This window comes from Mesitornis unicolor, unplaced genomic scaffold, assembly GCF_000695765.1.
Source record: "Mesitornis unicolor isolate BGI_N332 unplaced genomic scaffold, ASM69576v1 scaffold35351, whole genome shotgun sequence".
Classification (NCBI taxonomy): Eukaryota; Metazoa; Chordata; class Aves; order Mesitornithiformes; family Mesitornithidae; genus Mesitornis; species Mesitornis unicolor.
The window spans coordinates 55,340-77,529 of record NW_010166387.1 but is presented as its reverse complement, the minus strand read 5'-3'; the positions used below and the strand labels follow the sequence as shown (position 1 = coordinate 77,529).

Below are 22,190 nucleotides of genomic sequence, written 5' to 3'. Positions count from 1 at the left end.
GGGGGAGTTAACGAGAGTGGAGAGGCGGCTTCTCCCAGCACAGCTCTTGCTTGGAAGAGTGAAATGTTCGGTCTTTGCTACAGGATTGAAAAAAAACCAAACCAACCGTTTTTCTTCACTTGTCCTTTAGAAAGTACTGTTTCTAACAGTCTTAATACGTGTTTGCAGCCAGAAAGGTGTAGTTCCTTAAAAATGACCTCTTGGCATTCTCTGTCAAGGATTTTGGTGTGGGTTTTGCTGGCGTTGCTTCTGGTTCAGTTTCTTTCCAGGTAGAAAAAAAGAAAGGGGGCTTGGGAAATAGAAAAAAGATACATTCTTTCTTAAATTAATTGTCGCGTTTAGGCTTCATTCATCCGTTTGCTGTGGTTGCATTGGCAGGTTATGGTGCTTTTCTGTTGTTAATGAAAACAACTTATCTTGCTAGGGAGTTGTTTGGGTTTTTTTTATCATTATTAACAAAGGGCCACCTCACTGCAATCATCCCCCTTCAGAGACAGAGCAATGGGGGTTCTGAAAGGACAGGACTTCATTTTTCATTATGAGGTGTGTCCTGCCGCTCTGTGAAGTAGCATTGTCCTAGTAATGCATGTTCTAGATAACTTCTGAAATGAGACAAGTTAAGTATAAAACCATTATCTTTAGATTTAACAAAGGGGGTTGCATTGTGCCCGTTGGGCTCGAATCTGTATTCCCTGTGACCTTCTCCTGATGCTGTTCCATTAATTTCAGTGGAGCTATCACTGACGCCTTCTTACATTGATGGGAAGAGCCTGCGTTTTTCCAGCGGAATAAATGTGCCTGTTTTGTGTTAGCATTCTTCTTAGAAGTCCTTTTCACATCTTTAGCATAATGGTGGGGAAGAAATGTAACAGGATGAAAGAAAAATGTTCTGCGATGACCATTGTCTTCTAAAGGAAAATGAGCTTCTTTCTCATTTCAATATTTTTTGCCTTCAAGCCCTTTCTGAACAGTAGAGTTTGTTTCATTCCTAATTTTAACCAGAGGGAGCTCTTACAGGTATTGGTTTTTAAGGCAGTCGGTGCCCCTTGCATAAATGAGTGCCTCTGACTGATCATGTGAGGATGGGCTGGACCAAACACACCTCCTGAAGAAGTTCATCTTACCAGCTGTGGCAGCTACAGTCAGTGATACAGTCAAGTCTTTCCTCTTTTTTTTTTCCTAAAAAAAAAAACCGATGGGGGGTGGAAGGCAGGAAATTAAAACACAAACTTAAGTTGTCTTTATCTTCTATTCCCCACAAAACCCCAGCTTAACACAAGGATAATTAAGGTAAGGTTGTAGCCATTTGTTATTTCACTAGTGAAAGAAAAAGAAAAAGCCAGTCTTCCTCCACATTTGTGGGCTTGTTCTGTCAAAAAGTCGCTGTCAGACTTTTATGAAATAAAATGGAATAGCCAAAAAACATGGTAGGGATGGCTTGGGCAGCAGTGTTCCTTGCCCTGCCTGCAGATCCCAGAAACAACCAATGCATCTGTGCGAGTACCCTCAGGCTCTGCAGATATCGGCACCCCAGCATCTTCACACCCTCTTCAATTATACTATCAGTGGTTGGGTTTTACTTACTTAAAATAAGATCCCAGTGGAGATAAGTAATGTGGTTTAGTCTTTGTCCTGCTTTTGATCCCAATTCAATGGAGAATAACACAAAAATACAGTTCTAGATTCTCTTTTTAAGGAAAGAAGGTTATGTACAGCATCAGTGATAGTGTATGCTCCTGGTCCAAGTTTATTAATTAAATGAGATGGTTCACTTTTGATGATGAGATGTTTCACTTCATCTGATGCTACCAGAACTTAGCTAAAATGCAGTGAATTTTTAGTGATGTACCACTGCTGATCAGCTTCTGATGTCCCACAAGGGACATCCTGCTTCAACAGGAGCCTTTAATTTTTCAGCTATCTATGCAAGGGTTTCAGCTACCAAATATCATCAAGAAAACCTGTATCAACTGTTTTCAAGTGAACCACTGACACAATACATGATGCAATGAGGGAACTGCAATTAAAAGCAAACTTCCTGTTACAAATGGTGCAGATGGACTGCAAAGGGCATTCTGTCCCATTTTCCTCAGATTTCTTAGAAACAAGGATAAAGGTAGTACATACTCTTTATTATTACCAGTTTAGGTTACTTTCAAGGTGAAGTCCATCTTGTCTTGAGGTTCAAATGGAGTCAGTAAAAGTGCATTCCCTCCCATCCACCTGTTGGAAAAATTACAAGCTGTTTTTATAAAATTAATCTGCACTGTAGTGGTTTTTAGCACCATTTTACCATTCCTTCTTGTAATACAGCTGGACTAGTGTACACAGCACGAGCAAGTTGGAAGAGAGCCATTTTTGCACTGCAGGTGATAATTCAAAGAGATGTAAAGTAAACACTGATTTTATGACATTCTCATCTTTTGATGTTACCCCTCTAGCAAGTTAGGTCTGGACAAGATGATGTCACTGTTACTACACACATTTTCAGTGCTACACATTCTCTGTCTTGTGCACCTGTGTCTTGCACTTTGTCTTTCAGTTCCCCCAGTTCACGTACACTTTTACTTAGAAAATTCTCAGTTAGAAATCTGAAACTAATGCTGTTTTTAAAATCAAGATTTGTTTATTAGTGCTCGGGGCCCTGAAGTGGGGAAAAAAATGCTTTTTGTACTGTGTTCAGCAGAAAAGAACAGCATCTCTTCTAGTCAGATGCATCTTCATTTCACTGCCAATTAGAGCGAGAGTACTTGTGTGCCAGCACGGGTTCAATGCTCTAGATCAGTTTGTTGTACAGTAGAGAGCTGTTGGAGAACATTATATTTTATTTAGCTTTGTGTAGTAATTTTATTGGTGTATATTTGGAATTAAATGTTTTTATTATTTATTCATGGAACGTGTGATTGCTTCTCAGTCCCTGGTAGTGGAGGATTCTGCAAGTTTATTACTGTTTCTGGTCATGTTAGGCTTAAGTACCGATGTGTGCTGGTGGTGATGCTGTGCTGTGTGTTCTCAGTGCCCATGGATATATTTTTGTTTTTACAGGAGCAGAATTGAACGTCTTACGAGACAGCGATGGCTTTTTCTCTAGAATTTGAATATGGAGGCCACAGGAACAGATGAAGTTGAAAAGATAAAATCAAAGTTTATGTCTGCATGGCACAACATGAAATACAGTAAGTGAAACAGTGTATGCTAAGGTCCTGTCTCCATTGAAATGAATGGAGCGTTGCTTGCTGACATGAATGGGATCATGATTCAGAAACTTCACTGATATTAATAATAAAAATGCAATATGGCCCTTGAAACCATTTTTACTTTGGTACGATAAACAGCCCAAGTAAGCAGACTTCTTTAGCTTTTCACTTTTCAAATAAATTTACATAATTTCTTTTCAAAGTAATTTAAAAACAGTGAATACATTATGTAAATGACACTAGATTTGCATAGACTTTTAAACAAGGTTAATATGGAATCATCTGCACAGAGATTATTTTTATATGTAGTTTTTTGGAAAAAGTAGGATGGTGTGTGAAATACAAACTCCACTGGAGAATCTGTTTCAAACACTTGAGTAACATACTTTTCCACAGTTGAATATCAGTAATTTGTGTATAAGCAACCAGATTTTGTGTGTGCCCTTTATCAATCCGTTCTTCATCTTAATTTTTCTACTTTCCATCTAGGACTGAGGTTGCTCAGGTTTACCACCAGGTTTCTGATCAATTTTGTTAATTCTCGTAACTTAGCCCTGGAGTTGTCTGGCAAGATGAAAGGATACTTTTATTTTCTTTAAAGCTACCACATGGCTGAAGGGCAGTAGTAGTTGTTACACTCTATATGTGATAGGAAAAGTTCAAGAAACTCTATCATCCTAAGATGTAAATGATCATATGATTTAGACTTTAATGAAAACGCTACTGTCTGGGAACATTGTGAAAACCAGAGAAGTGAATTCTGGCCCTCTGAATTTCTGCAGCACATTATACAACCCTTCTTGTGTCTGAAATTTGCAATTTAATTTTGTGATGAAGTATGTTTCATTAATCCTATGGGAAAAGCAGTAGTCTTCATCTATTTTCACTGGTTGTATGTGAAACTGTATGTTGTTATAGGAGTTGGAAGCCTCTCAGAATCAACCTATGCAGTAATGAATTCACAAGAGAGATGAAGCAGTTCAAGCTCAGCTTTAGCATTTCTGTACCCTATCAATTTCTGCACAGTAGTACCATTGTTTACCTTCAAAAATTCATACATGGGTAACGCTGTTACTTTTAAGCCCGAACTCTAATCTGTGTTTTGTAGAACTATTAAACTGTTATTTATGTAAGCAACACCCAGCTTCAGTACATCTTGTCTGTATTCCCCCTTCAAGGTTACCTTTAGCTTAACCACTTGCTATTAGCAATTCCTTTTTGGAAGACTTCAGTCACAAATTTCTATTTGTTCTGCATCTATTTTAGGTTGGGTGTTGAAAACAAAAACCTACTTCAGCAGAAACTCTCCAGTCTTTCTGCTGGGAAAATGTTACCACTTCAAAACCTATGGTACGTACATAGCACTTAACTCATTCCCATCTGGCCCAGCAGGAGCTCTGTGGATATGTTTTTAATCTTCTAGAAAGACCATCGTTAACAATTACTGAATTCAAAATGTAATTTTTTTTTCCAGCTGGCACATTTCTATTGTGTTTGCCTTCCAGTTTTCCTTTCTTGTTTTTGAAGCAATTGTTACTTTTTCCAAGTTTGCCCTGTTTTTCTAATGGAATAGTTGTATGATTTTTTCCTTTCCTTCTAATAGCAGAAGTGTCATATCAAGTTATAACTTAAATTGTGCTTTGCCTTACAGAATCTGGTGAACTCTCTACAGATGGGTCCAATTTTGATAACATCAACACAGAGATCTCAGGAAATGTTGAGGAGTTTCGTAAAGACTTTATTTCTAGAATATGGCTGACTTACAGAGAGGAGTTTCCTCAGATAAAGGGGTCCGCATTAACAACAGACTGTGGTTGGGGCTGCACGCTGAGAACTGGTCAGATGCTGCTGGCTCAAGGTCTCATAGTTCATTTTCTTGGTAGAGGTAAGTTAGAAGATCTCTGTTTCCGCATGGGTGTTCTGCAAAGAGTGCAATGATCTTTATGTAGCCCAAATCTAAAGTGCAAGCTGGTTTTGGTTCTGGACTCCTCATTAGTGTTGGAATTGTTACAGGGCACGATCTAAGTGACCTACTTTCCATTGCTGAGAAAGGGAATACCAAAGCATGTCAAAGAAAGATACTGGAAGCTCCACAGAAGCTAACTGAAGTGAAATACCAAAAGTTTGTGATCCCACACCTGGGTATTGTCATTATCCACGCAAGTGTCCAGTTCTCTTCAGTCTTGGTCATTTCTTGAACTCAAGATGTGGAACTGAGTTCCATAGCCCATAGCTGTGAGCTGTGGCAAAAGTGATGTTCTTTTATCAGTTTTACATTATTCACTTTTTTCTAGTATTAATATACATTGAGTTAATAGAAGGATTCTAAGCTAACTTCAATGCATCGTTCTTTGTGTTGAAATTTTCACTCTATAATTTCTTCCCTTCCCCCTGAGTACTCCCAGAGGAACTTCCTTTTTCCCTTATTATCATCCATCTCAAAATACAATCTCAGTCACAGCTGGTTGAAAGAAGTAGCTTTAGGAGACTTCCACAGAGATTTCTGATTCCAAAGGCTCAGTGTGCACGTCCTCCCCGTTCTTCCAAACTGAACCATATCCTGCATAGAGGTATTTTTGGTTCTCATAGCTAACCACCTTTGCTTTCCATCCTCCTCTCAATTCCTTTCATAATCTACCACATTGCCCTTTCCAAACAATCAGCCGTGTCCTGTGTCACCACTGCTTGTTGTCACAATGATCCAAGAAGGGAGAACACAGTGTATTGTTTACTCAGCCATTTGTGGCATTCCAGGAATGCTTTAGTAGAAGATGATTCTGAAAGCCTGTTTTGATAATACTTTGTGCTCACTGTGCAAGCATGATGTAAGCTGTGAGCGTAGTCCCAAACCAGCTGCATCACAAAGTTGTCTTCCTTGGCAGTGCCATGGCCAAACGGTCAGACTGGCTTCCTGGATGTTCCTTTTGCTGTAGATATTTAAGTTGTGAAACATTCATTATCCCTTAAAATTAACTGCAAATAGCAAAATGTATGAAAATACTTCTGCTGAGAAGACATATCCCTTAAATATAACTTTTGTTATGCATACATTTAAAGAATTAAAAAAAATGTGATCAGAAGACTACCTGTGAGTAGGAATGTGTAATGGCTCATTCTGAAGTAACCCCAAACAAAAAAGCCCAGGTTTATATCCTTAAAATCCATGGTTACAAAGAATTCCTTGCACTGTCCCTCCCCCATGCATCCTCATTTGGAAAGTGATTTGGTGATTCCAGAGTGCTAGCGTTTCTGTGGCAATCCAGATTTGTAGAAAAATGGAATATGTATGGGTCTATCTGGGCCGCTTTTCTCATCACTTACTCTTCTGACAGCTGGTGAATTATCTTTTGAAGAGCTTTTTATGAGGTCTGGGTAGCTTTTGCAACATATTTAAGTGTTTACATGAAGTTTTTCATCGCTGTTTACTCTTTTCCCAGGGATGTTTTCATTATAGTTTAATGGTATTGTTTCCGTTACAAAGCAAAACTTGATGGCAGTTACTAACTGGAATACTTGCACTTCCACTGCTATGTGGAATGTTCCAGATATTGCTGAATGATGTAAATGAGTTTTTATTTGAAATATTAAGGTGCTGGTAAGTTTTACTTTGAAATGTTTGTGCTTAAGACACTGACCTACATTTGAAGCTCACAGTCCAGGAGTAGCAAGGCCTGTGATGTTGTCACATTTTGCTTACTTGTGCCTCTGCCTGGGTCGGCACTGAAAAATTTACACGAGGTTTCGCTGAGGGGAGGCACTTGCGGCAAGAGGCAGTGATGTGGGGTGGTTGTCACGCTGCAGTAAGAGAAGGTGACGTGGATTATGGCCATTACCAGTAGCACTTGTGACATTACTAGAGCCGTAAGTTCAGTTTAGAACCATAATAACAGTTGCCTCTGTGCTGCTTTCCTTCTGGAACACTTTCACATGGATACTTCAGTAAGAATTATGAGGTGGGCTGCAGTTCTTGCTGTCTGCAAGGTTTGTTTTCCTTGTTTGCACGCGGCAGACTTCACCTTGCATTCTGGGATGTCTTGTAGACCTTCAGGGTATGTTCTGATCTAACAGTACGATCCCTGTGTTTTGGAGGCTTCCTCACATGCTCTGTGTTTCAAGTCATTGAACCTGTGGGAGAGACTCTGTCATCTGCAAGGGAGGCGTTACTGGTGTCTCGATGTGCTCAGCCACCGTGATGCTGTAAGAGAAACCTTGAGCTAGACATGCAGACTGTGGATGCTGTGCTGAATAATATTTGAACAAATTTGTCTTGTAATCTAGGTAAAGAATTCACAAATCTAGTGAATAAAGAAATCTCGTCTGTATTTTTGCTGATCTGCTTTGACATTTTGCCAGGTGTTCATTTTTGCATGAATAATTCCTTAAGTTTGCCTGTATTTTTTTAATAACTGACAAACCAGAAGAATTAAAATCAGCTTTTGAAACTTTTTTTGACAGGGGTAAAACTTTTTAGATGGTACTGAAGAGTTAACTTTCACATTTTTAATATGTAAGATAGTTCTAACCTGTGCCTTGTAACCAGGTGTATCTTGTATATCTAACTGACTGGGATCATGGAGTCTGACTTCTGTGTCAGCACAAATTGCTAACAAACAAATGTACTGCTGGTAGTAGTTAATTTCACCTATCAGTCAGAGAAAATAAAAGCAAATCACTGAAATTCTTTGTTTACATTTAACGCTGACGTTGGTATGTAAAGTCCATATTATTGGTTTAAGGAACATGGGGGAGAAAGGGCTGTGCTTTGCTAATTGTATCAAAAAGTTAGTATTAAGCCTAATATGCATCTTAAAATTCCTTGCTGCAGCCTGGGTCTGGCCAGATGCGTTGGACGTTGACAATTCAGACTCTGAGTCATGGACAGCCCACACAGTGAAAAAGCTGACAGCATCATTCGAAGCATCGCTCACAGCAGAAAGAGAACCCAAGATCCTGTCAAATCATCATCAGCGCACGTTGAAGAGGAACTGTGATGACAACGACATGAGAAATGAAGTTTATCATAGAAAAATAATTTCTTGGTTTGGCGACTCTCCACTGGCAGCTTTTGGCTTACATCGGCTGATAGAATATGGGAAGAAGTCTGGAAAAATTGCTGGAGATTGGTATGGGCCTGCAGTTGTTGCACACATTTTAAGGTAAAAGTACCTCTATTCTTTCTTGTTACCATGTCTTGCACATTACCAAAGTATTTCAGAGCGTCATGAGATTACTTCAGCTTAATTGAGCATCCAACTGTTCATTACTGGCTTTGTAAAATGTCCGTATTAGTAGCAATTCTAGAGGTTTTTCAGAGGCAGGAGGGGAAACAGCAGGAGGTGCAGAAACTGAACTCTCAGCCTTTGTTTCAGTCTTGTTTCAGGAAAAAAAAATAACATCCCTGCTTTCCTGTACTTTGGGCAGTAGAAGTCCCAGGTATCTCTCCCAAACCTGAGCTTTTAAGTAGAGCTGCATTTAATGAAACGTTCTAAAAACTAACCACTCTTTCAACCTTGGAACATGCATAACATTAGAGATTTTTTTTTTTTTACTGTAACCTGGGGGCTGTAATGTACTGATAGTGTAATGAAATGTCAGAGCTAAAATTGATGTTTTCAGCATTTCTTTGCACACATCAAATTCTTGTGAAACTGCAAATGTATGGGACTATTAATATTATAATTATATCACAGTAAAAGTAAAGGGTCTGTGACATTCAGTGTGGTTAAAAAAAAAGTCGAAAGTCAAATTTCTCCATACTGTGTGCCTTTATATGCCATTTCTTTGCATATCACCAATTTGGTTTGGTTTGGTTTGGTTTTTGAATAGTCTTATATGCTTATGTTCTTAGTGGCTTCCAGTTTGCCTATAAACTGAATCACTAATAAGTCCTTTAAGCAGCTGAAGCCAAAGTTCATACGTTTATCTATCTATATGTCAGTAGAAGAATTTGGTATTTAATGTAAAAGTATATTAGTCTTAAGTGAACCTGTACTGAAATAAACAGGTGTGTATCTGTGCATTCATGCAAATGCATGCAGTGATGTGAGAGATTAGCATTATTTGTGTTTTATTTTTTTTTCTGATGACAGACACTGTCAGAATTCTTTTTGCTTGCTTTAAATGGCAGTCCTCTGTTTACCTAATGGGAACAGGGGGGTATTTTGGTCCAGAATTACATTAACACAAACCCAGCAGTGATATCCAGCACTGCAAAGGTTTCCTTTCCTAGATCTGCTTCCCCTCTTACAGCAGTGCTAACAGTGTATAGCACTCTCATAACTCGAGAATGACTGTATTAAACGATTCCTCAAAATATATTGTGAAATAAAGGGATAGTGACCATTTAATGCAAGCGTGTATTGAAGTCAAAGGCTAATCTTCTATTTTGAACAGTTTAATTTCTTTACAAATGCTGTCTGTGATTGATGATCAGACTTCAGGCTATTGACATATATTTTCTTCTTAGTTTTTAGGTCCATTACTCTTACTCTTTTGAGGATAGCCTAATATTGCAATTTCTTTTTGAAAGTTTTGGTGAAACCTTACCACTTTTTATGTGCTTGCCTTTATTTTCATAGAGATGAGGTGCTAACTTGTGGTTAGTTGCATAAACTGAGGTCAACTTAAGAGATCTATGAACTTGAAAATTTTGATCAGAAAATTTAGCCTTTACTATCCCACTATACATGACAGTATATTGTTATAAACAGAAAGAAATTAGGTAGTGAATATGAATGTCACTGTAAGTTTGTGTTTCTTTGGACTTATTTTGGTGGTTTTCATTGTTTTTTTGAAATAGCCAGACATTATCATCTTTGCTTGGGGAAAAACATGTTGCCATATACAATGGATCTTGGTATCCAGTGTTTAAAAACAAATACCCACCCACCCCATCAGTATGTATCAGGAATGGAAGGTATCTCGAATTCAAAACAAAACAGAAAAACCACAACCAAAACCCTCAATAACAAGCATTTAAAACCAACCTGTTTCTGAAAATCAAATAATTTCTGTTTGTTTGCTGTTATTTTCTTTAAAATCAGAGATGAGATAAATAGTTTTGTGTTTGTACTTAGAAAAGCTGTTGAAGAAGCAAGAGAGCCTGAGCTACAAGGAATAACAGTCTATGTTGCTCAGGATTGTACAGGTAAATGTTGTGATTATGTAGATTTTTGCAAGCATTTTAGATGTTTTTTATGCCTTTCAGTAAGCAGTTAACAGTGTAGCTCTACAGGACAAAAATAAACTCAAACATGGATCCACAAAATTTGGATTATGGAGACAAATATGTGCTTGATCCATGCAGATGTTTGCTCTATCAGAGTGTAAGACATCACAACTTGAAAGCTTCGTGCATTGCTTGTTTGGTGCCTTATAGTGGAAGGCAGTGGGATTCAAAATCCAACAAGATAACTTTTCCTTACAATCTGCCTGTTGCAACATTTTATTTTGCAATTAAATCCATTAATAATCTGTTTTGTGCTCGCTTCAATGTTGCTTTAGCGAGAAGCTAGTAAGAACTTCCATATCTTACTAAAAATCACCCCCAAAACCCAACCAAACAACTGAAAAATACTTCAGTTAGATGTGTAAGTTACATTTGATTTGTCTTAGAGCAGTAAAAAGTAATTTTCGGTTGGAGTTAAAGATGTGAGCAGGATAGTGAACCTGAGTCAGTGGTGACCTTTCTTCTGCTCCAAAGTCGCATTTTAAATAATCAGTAACAGGCAGAGGAACTCAGAGCTCTGGATGTTCAGGAGCAGAAAACGATGACAAGATAAACTAAATGTTGATGAAACTTTACACTAATGACTATAGTCTTCCAAATCTAAGCACAATCGTTACTTCAATAGCCATGTTTAGCTGCCAAATATGTTATGTCATAACTATCAAGGGATAGGACAGACGGAGACCAATGTCCCTGGGTAATCAGTCAAACTGGTTTTAAAGAGACACTGGTTAATCATACATGACAAACCAGTTTCACCTGACTTAAAATGACAGTGGAAACTTAAAATTATTATTTTTTCACTTTGTTCTGGTGATGATTTTTGCATCTCTCTTAGTTTGGAGGGAATAAGCAATAATACTACAGTAGGGTATTTCACTCATTTGCAGTGACTGCATTGTGTTAACTTTAGACAGTGAACTTGAGTATTTATTAAGATAATTTATTATCTTTTCTTTTAAAAGGTAGATGTTTTTGTTAGTTATAGACTTCGAAGTTTTAAATTACTCCTTTTAGAAGAATTTTGTATTAAGAGAATAAATACTGGCTTTCTCCTAACCTACCCCTTCTGCATTTCCTTGGCCGTGTATCTTACCTGAGCAGCACCAGATTACCATTCTACAAAGTATTGCTGAAAATAAGGAGGCATAGCACTGTTTTTCATCAGAATTGCTCAGGAGCTGTATTTCAGGAGGACAGTAATGTTTGAAGGATTACAGTTGTAGTTTGTCAGACTGTGATGACATGTTGTAGGTGTGTCTTTGTAAAAGCTAGTGGTTATTCATATTTTAAATACGAATATGAAATATGAATATTTCCGTGTGTCTCCTTTCAGTCTACAGTTCAGATGTTATTGACAGACAGTGTTCTTTTATGGATTCTGGAAAAGCAGACACAAAAGCTGTAATTATATTAGTTCCTGTGAGACTCGGTGGAGAGAGAACAAACATGGACTACTTAGAGTTTGTAAAGGTATGAAATGAGAGTTCAGTCATTTTTCAAATAGTAGCACTAGGTGATATGAAAAGCGACTTCATGATGGTAATCTTCTACCTATTAAATGTGTGGTGGTGATTTTACAGTTGAAGGTTGTAAAGTTTGACTTTACAGATTTCAAATTTCCCCATTACAGGATCAGACATAATTGCAGAGCACATGATGTCCCTTGGTAAAGCAGTGATAACTGTCCTACTCCTAAAGTAGCTTCCTGAAAAGAGATTAATGCAGTGGCTCAAATTACAAATGTAATTTAGTTACATATGCTATTACACTTGTGCTAGATTAAGCATCACTCACTTTTTAAAATATAAATATAGCAAATTCCTTATTCTGTTTCTTATTTTCTTAAATGTCAAATGGTTTAAGGTTATTGCTTGTCTGTTCTTCCTGTTTTCTTCTGTCTTTTTGTTCCCCTTAAGAGGGAATAGACTTTCTGATATCTTCAGTTGCTATTTCAAGTGTGCTTTCACTATCTGGACATTAGGATGAATGCTTCCAAGTACAGCGATTCAGGAGTAGTAAGCAGTTACCACAAATAAAAACAAACTGGAAAAAAGTCAAACTCAAGGAGAAAGCAGAGGGGAGGAAGGTCTATGCTATCCTCTTTTTTCGGCAGAGGTTTTGTGTGTGGTGCTACAGCCTGAAGATGGCCTGTAATCCTGCCTCTTGAGGACAAACCCACTTCTTTAGGGAAGAGATTGTTCTCTTAGTCCTGCGGCTTTATCATTTTCCATACTGCTATGTGTCCTTAAATCCTCCTTTCAGTTTTTAAAATACCACAATGTAGGAGCATGAACAAAATCTGAGAGTCTCTAATGTTTTTTTGGTGACCATCTCTTTGTAAAATTTTAGGAAAACGTTTGTGGGGATTTTTTGAATGGCATGGGGAGACAGAGTGACAAAGCCTTTTATTTAAGTGATGAGCTATTAAACTGGTTTTTTCCCCTGATTCTTTTCCTTATATTTTCAGACAGTTGGCTTTGGAAAAGTTCTCTTCTGATTAATTCTGACGGAGTTAAGATAACCTGTGGTCTCAGCCAAGATCCACAACAACCTTACTTTACTTTCAATGTTAACTGCAAAAAAGCTTTTGAAATCGGTCAGGGAAACACACGGTGCCTTCGTTTGTAAGCTAACACAGAGTTGCTTTTGCAACTTCCATAAGGCTTTCTAAGCGAGAGAAAAGCCGCTCCAGTTCCTTAATGCTGGCTTTTATTATTGAGGGATAACTGTGGCTAGTTTTACCCTGCAGGGGCTTTATTTTTCATATCTCAGCTTGTCTTGGACAACTGGCTGTGCTGGGGTGATTTCTAATGCTCATTTCCAAGCCTGGTGCTGCCTTTGCAGCCGGTTATCGTGGAGACGGTGATAAGAGGGCTTTCGATTGCAGGTATTCGTCACTCCAGTCTCTATCTTGACTGTTCACAAGAAGCAAGTAAATTTCTCGGAGTCCAGATTTAAGTTAAAAATGCACATTTTAGAATGTAGAACAGGAGGTAATTTTTACAAAGGGTTTTATATTTATGGCTGAAAATTGATAAATTTTTTATAATTCACTTTTACAAGAAAATTCCCATAGATGAAACAGTTATTCATTACTCTAAGCAGCTCTGCTCCCTTTCTGTTTCACTGCCAGAGGATGTGTCCTCCTCAGCTGTTTCAGCCTTTGCCTCTGTTCTGCCTGAAATGTTCAGTAATGCTCAGCCATCGAGGAGCATTTTCTAAAAAAGCCTTCTCATTTGTATTTTAAATAAGCAGCACTTTCTTGGTATAACCATGCTGAAGTTGACTTTGTTAGCATCTCAGGTGAGGAGTACAGTCGTTTTTGTTATATTACATTATTTTATCATTGTCTAAGTAGAGAGAATTTTATCTCAAGCAGCTTTGGTCTTATTAGTACATGAAATATCAATCACTTTGTTGAGAGAAATTTTCCCTGCTTTCACAATGATAATGTAATGGTTATACTTTTAATGGTTGATCTTTTAGAGGAGAGGATATAGGTAGGGCTGCCAGCTAATGGAGATTTCACTTCAACTCATCTGATAGTCTCCTGGATTCCTCTCCCAGTTTGGGCCAGCATCCAAGTTTTTGGACCCAATGCTTGTCTAGTGCCGCAAGAAAACCACTGTGATTTATGGACACGTAAAGGCTGTTTAGTTTTCAGAATATTTAATGGTCTTGGGCTTCAGTTGCATTAGAACAGTTGGGCTCAACTTTCCGAAGTGCTCAATGTTGGCAAAATTCAGCTCTGACAGGAGTTGGTGGGATGACTAATAGAGAACTGTGTTAAGCCAAGGCTGAATATCCACAAAAATCCTAATGAGCCCTGTTAAGAAACAGAACCTCATGAAAGTGAGAGAAGTAGAAATACATTGAAGGGAGAAGGAGGAAAGTCCTCCAGGCCTTCTTCCATTCCTTTGCTACATACTTTTAATAGAAAAATGATCGAGGCTGATTTCTTTGGTGTCTGTGACTGCATCCAGAGCTTGTGGTGATAGAGGAATTTCAGTCATTTATGCTACTGAAGTGTTCTTACCTTGGCAAAATTGCGTGTGTACAGGTAAATCCTTCTCCCCAGCACTGGAAGGTATATCCATGAAATCAACGTTTTATTCTGTAATGATGTGTCTGCTAGCACAGACACATGGATTACAGACCCCAGCTCCTTCCAACCCGAATGAACAGAAATATTCTGGCAGCACTGGTGTGCCTGTAGCCCATGGCTGATGCTCCCAGCTTTGCAGTGCCTGGAGGAGTCTGTTCCCTTACACCTCCAGACTGAAACGATTCCTGTATTTCACCCCTTCAACCTCCATTAGGTATATTTGCAATGTCTCTTTCTTAAAATTACTGATGGCTCTGATTCCTCTACCCTTGCAGTCAACATGCAGTAAGATTTTTGGGGCTTGTCTGTTGTGTGTCTCTCTCCTCCTGTATTTTGTGCTGCTGTTTTTAGAGCTGTATCTTGAAATTACTATTGCTTCAACTGGCATTTCTCCCTATGATGTAAAAGCCCATACTCCAGCATTTGAATGCAAAAAGGAGAGACCTCTCAGGGCCACAGGACATAAATGGATATGAACTCTGTAAATCTGAATACTTCAATATCTTTTGACTAAGCAGCCTGTGCTCACTTGCATGGCATTGTTTTGTCTCCTCCCCAAAAATGGTACTGCCAGTTCTCTCCGTGTATGGGCATCTCCTGAAAAGGGAGGACTTTCTTGGGAATATGTTTTCACTTTGATCCTAAAACACCCCAGAAAATCATGAAGTCGGTCTTTTTAAAAAAAGTTATTTGCCTAAAAACAGTAAAGAAAGCAAATATTTTAATTCCGTTTAATACTTAATTCTGTTTAACTGTCCTAATTATTTACTGTTCTGCTTATAGGGCATTTTAAGCCTTGAGTATTGTGTCGGTATTATTGGTGGCAGGCCCAAGCAGTCGTATTACTTTGCTGGATTTCAAGGTTAGTGTTTTAATATGTTATGTCTCTTCAATATTTTTTCTTTAAGAGTTAGGAAGTTAATATCGAACCAGTGGGAAATAGCATGATTAAAATAGCAAAAGGAGTACCTTATTAATTCATCATATCCACCCAAGTCCAGTCATTTGTCACTTACCCCGTATAGTAATTGGATTCTGTAAAATGTACATTTAATTTCCGTTGTTGCATAAACAAGGCATAATTTATCTGTTTCACCGAACTTGAGGAGCGTTTGCTGTTGCTATCTGGCAGTTCTTATTTACGTATTTACTTTTTACTAGTTTAAGTGGTGTTAGTTGATGCTTAAATGACAAGCAATATATTCTTCCTGTCAGGATGAAGTAGCACAATACATTTTTCATACGCAAACTCCAGAATATAATTGTGTGTTTGTAAAAGTAATTTTATCACCAAAAATTAAATGACAGTCTCATCACTTTATAAAAATTCTGCTTATACAAGCATATTTGATTATGCAAAAGTTAATCTGTCCTGCAAAAACCTATGCTTCAGTCAATGAATATCAGCCTGGCAAGCAGTTACTTGCTGGCTTTTTTTTTTTCAGCTGTTCTGCATAGAAATTGGATTGTAAGCAGCGTAATAATAAGGTGTTTTTTGAATTACTTGTCTTCTGTTTTGTCCTTGTAGATGACAGTTTGATTTACATGGATCCTCATTACTGCCAATCTTTTGTAGATGTCAGCATAAAGGATTTCCCTCTTGAGGTAGTATGGATATAGACCTGGCACTGTTTTCTTCCCATATGAATCAAACACTAATTATTTAGAGATGTTCTAGCTAGCTGCAGCTTTATGGCTTTACAGTTACATGTTATTTATCAAAGTTCTGCCCTTCTTTATAGGCCTGTAATCAACAAAAATGACCAGAGGTTAAAAACTCAATATGGGGTTTTAATTTTTACTTCATTAATCTTTGTCTGTTTCTTCTCAATGATCGGAAAACCTCAAAAATAGACAGTCATTTAAGTAATTTTCCATCAGATAAAATAGCCAATGTTTGGAGATCTTGAACCTGAATTATTTGGATTTGGTTTTGTTAGTTTGTCTTTGTGGTCAATTTAATTTTCTGTTAAATTCAAGTTGCAATCAACATCATGGAGAGAATTACTGTAGCGTTCAATAGTAGGAGCCTGTTGTCAGTCTGGACCTAGAGTTTCTGTAGGTTTACCCACTGTTTCTTTATCCAGGAATTAGTACTATTTCTATACTGGAATAGGTGGTTATCTTTTTAAATGTAACTTTTTGCCCATAACAACTTTGCTGGTCACTTTTTTAGCTTCATACAAGTGGAAATTTTTGAGGCTTATCAGTGAGGTTTGTGGTTGACTAGATGAATTTTACTGAAATCTTCTGAAGTGTTCCTTTTAATAAGTTTTATTAGTATTTTTAATCAAGCTATTTTTATGGAATAGCAGTTTCCAAGAAGCTGACGGGTCTGAAATGTACATTGCTGCATTTGTTCTTTCTTTCCTCCCCAGCCCTTTCTAGGCCATTACTTTCTGGGTGCATCTAGATGTAGTGAATGCCTCTTTGCAGGCTATACCTAGGTCTTAAAAATCATGCTTTTTAAATTACAATAGCATTTTTCCTTTTCTTTAACCTCTTTCCTAATAACTTGCACTGAAAATAGGTAGCACTAAAGGTTATTGAAGTACTCAATTTACAAGTACCATGGGAAAACATTATCAGTTGCAGAAGTGTTGAGAAGCCACAGTACTCACAGGAGAAGTACTCAGTGCTGTCCATACAAACTCTCCTTCTTGGTCTTGTGTCCAACTTCCACATGAACTTCCAGCCTCCTCAGAGCAACTCTTCATTCAGCGTAGAAACACTCTGGGTGCACGCACTGTTTAGGACAGCATCAACCACTCTACAACAGAGTTGGTTATCAGTAGTGGTTCCTCATGCACTGTGTGCTGTGAAGTTAAGAACTCCTAAACATGGAAACACGGCTTCAGAAAATTTGTACTGCATTGAAATAAGGAAGAGGAATATGTACTTATTTCCACCACCCCTGAAATACTAAGTTACTTAGTGTAGAATTCTTAAGAAGTTTTGCAGTAAAGTCCTGTGAACAGTCGAAGTGTCTCATACGCAAGTCTGAAATTCCCGCCTGAGGAGCTGAGTAGGTGATCTTTGACTGGTTATGCTTAAAATGTAAGTCAGATGGTGTGTGTGAAGCTGTGTGCCTTCATGGATTCTGTTTTGTGTAGCAGCTAAGAGTTAACTTAAACTGAGAACACTGGAGTGAGCTGCAACAGCCCAGTTTGTTGTTATCATGAAAAGAAAGATCTGTTAATGTACGTTCAAGTTGATCATGGTACTTTTAATCAAAATACCATCAAATCATATTTAGGAAAAGTGCACTTATATATGTATATTTATAGCTGTAATTTATATGTGAATCTATATATCAGATAAATAGAAACAGTCTATCTTACTAGTCTATCTCAAAGGACTTACACAGAGCTAATGTTAAATCCCAGGGCCAGCTTAAAGCAAACACTACATATTTTTCAGTATTTATGCTTAACAAGATGCTTTAATTAGTGTGACACATAATACAGAAGTTTAACATTCTCATTTTCTAGAGAGGGTTCTGAATTTAAAAAAAAAACAAAACAAAAACATAGCAGCAAAATGTATGAAAAAATATCCTAGACAGAGACTTTTCTTATTTTTAGATACACCTTTAGATTTACCCTACTGAGATATTTGGAGGAAGGGTTGGTGAGAGTCCCAGCCTTATCTATTTGTATTGTGGTAGCAGCCAGAGATCATAACCAAGGTCTTTGCTGCCTTATGCTAATGACTTTAGTAAAACACAGGGCCTTCTCTGAAGATTTTACAGTTTAATTGGCTAAGCCAGACAAAAGGTGGGGAGAGCACAGAGAGGCAGAGCTGAAGTGACTTCCTTAAGGTCACATCTTAGCTCAGTGGCCAAGCTACAAAAAATACACATCTTTTTGGTTTCTGTTCCCATGACTAATCTTCCAGATTGTGCTGCAGGCTGGCATTAATACGAATTTTCAAGTAATAATAAGGTTTTTGAATGTACTTTGAAGGTACACAAGCTGCCAGCTTGGCTTGATCGCATCCTAATGCTTTTCTGCAGACGGAAAATATATTGCAATTTAATGCTTAGTGCATTTAATAGTATATCTTTGTCCAGAAATGTCAAAAGTAAACAGAAATTGCTTTCTTAGTGTGGATAGTTGCTTGTTAGATTTATCTGTAGGGAGTATTTTCAAAATTGACAAATTGTCCAGAATAAGTTGGAAATCAATCCACTCTGTATTGGCTTCCAAAATCCATTTGTTTGGAGGAGTGGGGGGAAAAAAAAATGCCTGCCCACTTCTCTTTGTTGTGCAGTGATTTGTGCAGCATTAGGACTGCTGCCCTGAACAGTCCGGCACAACTGTAGTTAGTGATATGTAAGGGTTTGATTTATGCATTTGATGACTCAGAAATGAATATTCAAAATACAATTTCTGCATATAAAATTGGAACAGAATTAGGAAGAAAAAAACCCAGTAAAGGCAGTCCTGTAGAAATGATACTTCTCATCTTTGCTTATATTTTTTTAGCAGAGCTTTAATAGAAATACTTCTCATTAAGCTTGTAATCACAAATAAAGAAAAATATACTTCAGTGTGTAAAACTCTGGCACTGACATACTCTCATACTAGTGCTGTTGTCTTCTGTAGATTGACTTTTTTGACTGTAAAGAAAAAAAGGATTTAAAAAAGCTACAATGTTTTCTGGTACACAGACTGCTCGGTGTAGGCTGTCAGGGGCTGCTGTTGCTGCAGTCACATTAGACTGGAGCAGTCGTTACCCTTTGTAGAGGGAACACAGTGGTGTTGGTAAGAAATCCCCTGTCCTGGCACTGCTCCTGCATTAGCGTGTGCTGGTCCTGCACTGTGCCAGAGGAGCTGTGAGCTGGGCACAGCCTGCGTGTCAGTGTGAAAGGAAATAACACAGAATAGTTGCGGGAGAATACTGCTGGCTGGGGGAAGTTCATGAAAGACAAAATCTGCATTTTACTACCGTGGTATCTCGGTTGCAAAGGGGTGCAGGCGTAGTGTGTGAGCATTTGTTACTGAGCAGCTGTAGCAGGATTGCTTGTGATTTAACAGCGGTAGGATGACGGGGTAGTCCTGCATGTTAGAAGCAGAATGAAGAGGACTACCTTTGAGAGGCAGGCAGTGGTGACGAAATAATTTCAGTTAGTAGACAATGAGCTTCACCAAAACTACATTTCCTGTAATAAATAAATGCAGGATCAGGGCAGATAGCATATACTTCTCTTTTCTGTCACAAACTGTGAATGAGGAGTGTGGGGAGGTTTTTGTATTTGTTTGTTTTCTCTTACAGCATGGCTGCTGATAGTATCAGTTCACAGCACTGTCAGAGCATCATCTGTCATGAAAAGAGATTTCGCGTTAGGAAAAAGCCATTTGTAAAGCAGGGCATGTTGTTTGGCTTTTCCTACTTGTAATTATTGTAATATGGTTTTGCTTTTGTGGTTGCTGTGGGGTTTTTTTCACCCATTTCATTTACTAAAGGAAAATGCATGAGGTTGGTTTATTCCATTATGTCTCTTTTATAGAGGCTGGGGGAGGGAAAGCGGCAATGGGTGGTGGTAGTAAAGCGGTAATTGTAAGATAGTGCAAAAGCGGTTACAAATTCAATTTGCAGAGGAGCATTCACCTCCTCTGCCTTGGGAATATTCATAAAGTACTGCTCGGAGCAGCAGACCTCTGCTGGATTTCAAACTAACACGGTGGTGTGGGCAAGTTTGGTGAATGCAGCATAAACAGCAGGAGGTTTTGTATGTATAGAGAGGAGTGGAAATACCTGAATCGTGGGGGGGGGACGGGACGGTTGAAGAAATTACTTCAAAAGCACATGCTGGGGTTTAATTCAAGTGATACAGGGAATTGTATGTTAAAGCTGTTGATGGGGGAGAAAGTAAATGTATTGGTCTGTACCATTCTCTGCCTTACCTGTGTATTTAATGTTTTTTAATCTTGAAACTTGCAGTCATTCCACTGTCCTTCTCCCAAAAAGATGTCATTCAAAAAAATGGATCCGAGCTGCACAATAGGATTTTACTGTAGAACTGTGCAGGACTTTGAGAAGGCTTCAGAAGAAATAACGAAGGTAGGTGTCAAAGTGGCCAGATCGATGCCTCGGCCGGAAAGGCGTGTGTGTGCTGCGTGTGGATGAGGCGAGAGATTCGGCTTCGCTCTGCTAAACAGACATCATTCGTTTCTTGATATTTATTACTGCTTTTATCATCATGAGAAATCAAGATTGTTTTTCGTCTCCTCCGGTTTTACCGATCCGTAAAAGGCGGGAGAGCCCGGGTCGCGCTGCGAGAGCGGAGAGGCCGGCGGCGGGGCAGGGCGGGCCCGCAAGGGGGCGCTCTTGAAGTGGGAATGTCCTCGCAGCCCGCCTTGCCGCGCGCGGGGCCGCTCCGCCTGAGGTAGACCGGGCAGCCCGGGCTCTCCTGAGGGCCGTTTGACCGGGCAGCCCGGGCCTTTGACCAAGCTCTCGACCAAGCCAAAATTGTGCATTATTTCTTGTTAGCAAAAGTGCTCGTTCTGATGGTATTTAAATGTTAAGCAGTGTGTTTATGGTTTGGTAACTGTTTTGAAGTGCACAGAGCAGGTATTGCCCAGGTATTGATCATGTCCTTCCACTTCAAAAACTCCAGTATAGGTTCATTTAGATCCAAATGTAATTTACTCTTTTTTCCCCCCTTGATTATTACAGCATGTGAGTGTATGAAATACAGCATTATTGATATGTTGTATTGGCTGTGCTAGCACGTAACTGTGTTGGGTGCTTTTAAAAAACAGTCTTATGAAAGGATGCAGCAGCAGATGGTCACAGTATTAACATTCTAACCACAGCAGTTATCACAACAGCGCAAAGACTGAATGTTTGTACAACACTTTAAATGTTCTGTTAAGTGGTATTCTAGCCAAAAAAAGCAGTTTTACACTTTAGTAGGTATTGATGCTGAAGTTGTTTCTGTACTTCTTACCCAGAGGTTAAGAAATAGATTTTAAAATGTATAAGTTCCTAAGTAACAGATATATGGAAAATTTAAACGGTGAAGTTTCTGTTCTTCCATGTTTTCCTGTACTATAGTGAATAAGAAAGTATGTAGTAACATGGTAAGAAACCAAAATCAATTGCATTGGAAGTTCTATTTTTTTCTTTTCTTTTAAGATTGGGGGGTGCATTTCTCTTTCTGAACATATGTTGTGAAAAGACTCATGGTTGAGCTAAGTCTTGGAGCTATTTTATTATTTCCTGTTATTTTAGACAGAAGCTCTTAAATATTAGTGACATTATTTTATATAAATATATTTAAAGTACAGAAAATTTGAAAATAAAGTTTGGATATAAATACTATGTTAGAAACATTCCATGATCATTCAATCCTTCCTTCACATCCTTGGTTTTTTCCTGCTTTTCTGTTATTTTTCTCTTTGTTTGCAATGTGAGTGCAGTAACTCTTGAACTATCAAGCACAATATACTCTCAGTGTGCTCTATATAGGGTAGACTAAAAAATTCAGGTTCTCGCTACTTTTGTGGTCAATAAGAGGTAGGAGAAAAGATGTCATTTTTATTACTTGAGGAAAAACTTTATGAGCCATATATTCAGTCAGTGATAGAGAAATTAGGGCATTGAAATCAAGGGCCTAAATGGAGCAACTGGTGAAGTCGGGGCAGAGCTG

General features: G+C 38.3%; 1 protein-coding gene across 1 annotated transcript in view; it reads left to right on the top strand.

The window, feature by feature from the left end:
* The first annotated feature begins 3,100 nt into the window (after positions 1-3,100).
* ATG4C (autophagy related 4C, cysteine peptidase) overlaps positions 3,101-22,190 on the top strand; it is a 21,497-nt gene continuing 2,407 nt past the window's right edge. Inside the window, exons 1-9 of the mRNA XM_010194948.1 lie at positions 3,101-3,176; positions 4,464-4,547; positions 4,849-5,082; positions 8,023-8,353; positions 10,274-10,344; positions 11,762-11,898; positions 15,317-15,395; positions 16,062-16,138; positions 20,480-20,599. Of these exons, the coding sequence (XP_010193250.1) occupies positions 3,101-3,176; positions 4,464-4,547; positions 4,849-5,082; positions 8,023-8,353; positions 10,274-10,344; positions 11,762-11,898; positions 15,317-15,395; positions 16,062-16,138; positions 20,480-20,599 (1,209 nt within the window). The remainder of the gene's footprint in view (positions 3,177-4,463; positions 4,548-4,848; positions 5,083-8,022; positions 8,354-10,273; positions 10,345-11,761; positions 11,899-15,316; positions 15,396-16,061; positions 16,139-20,479; positions 20,600-22,190) is intronic.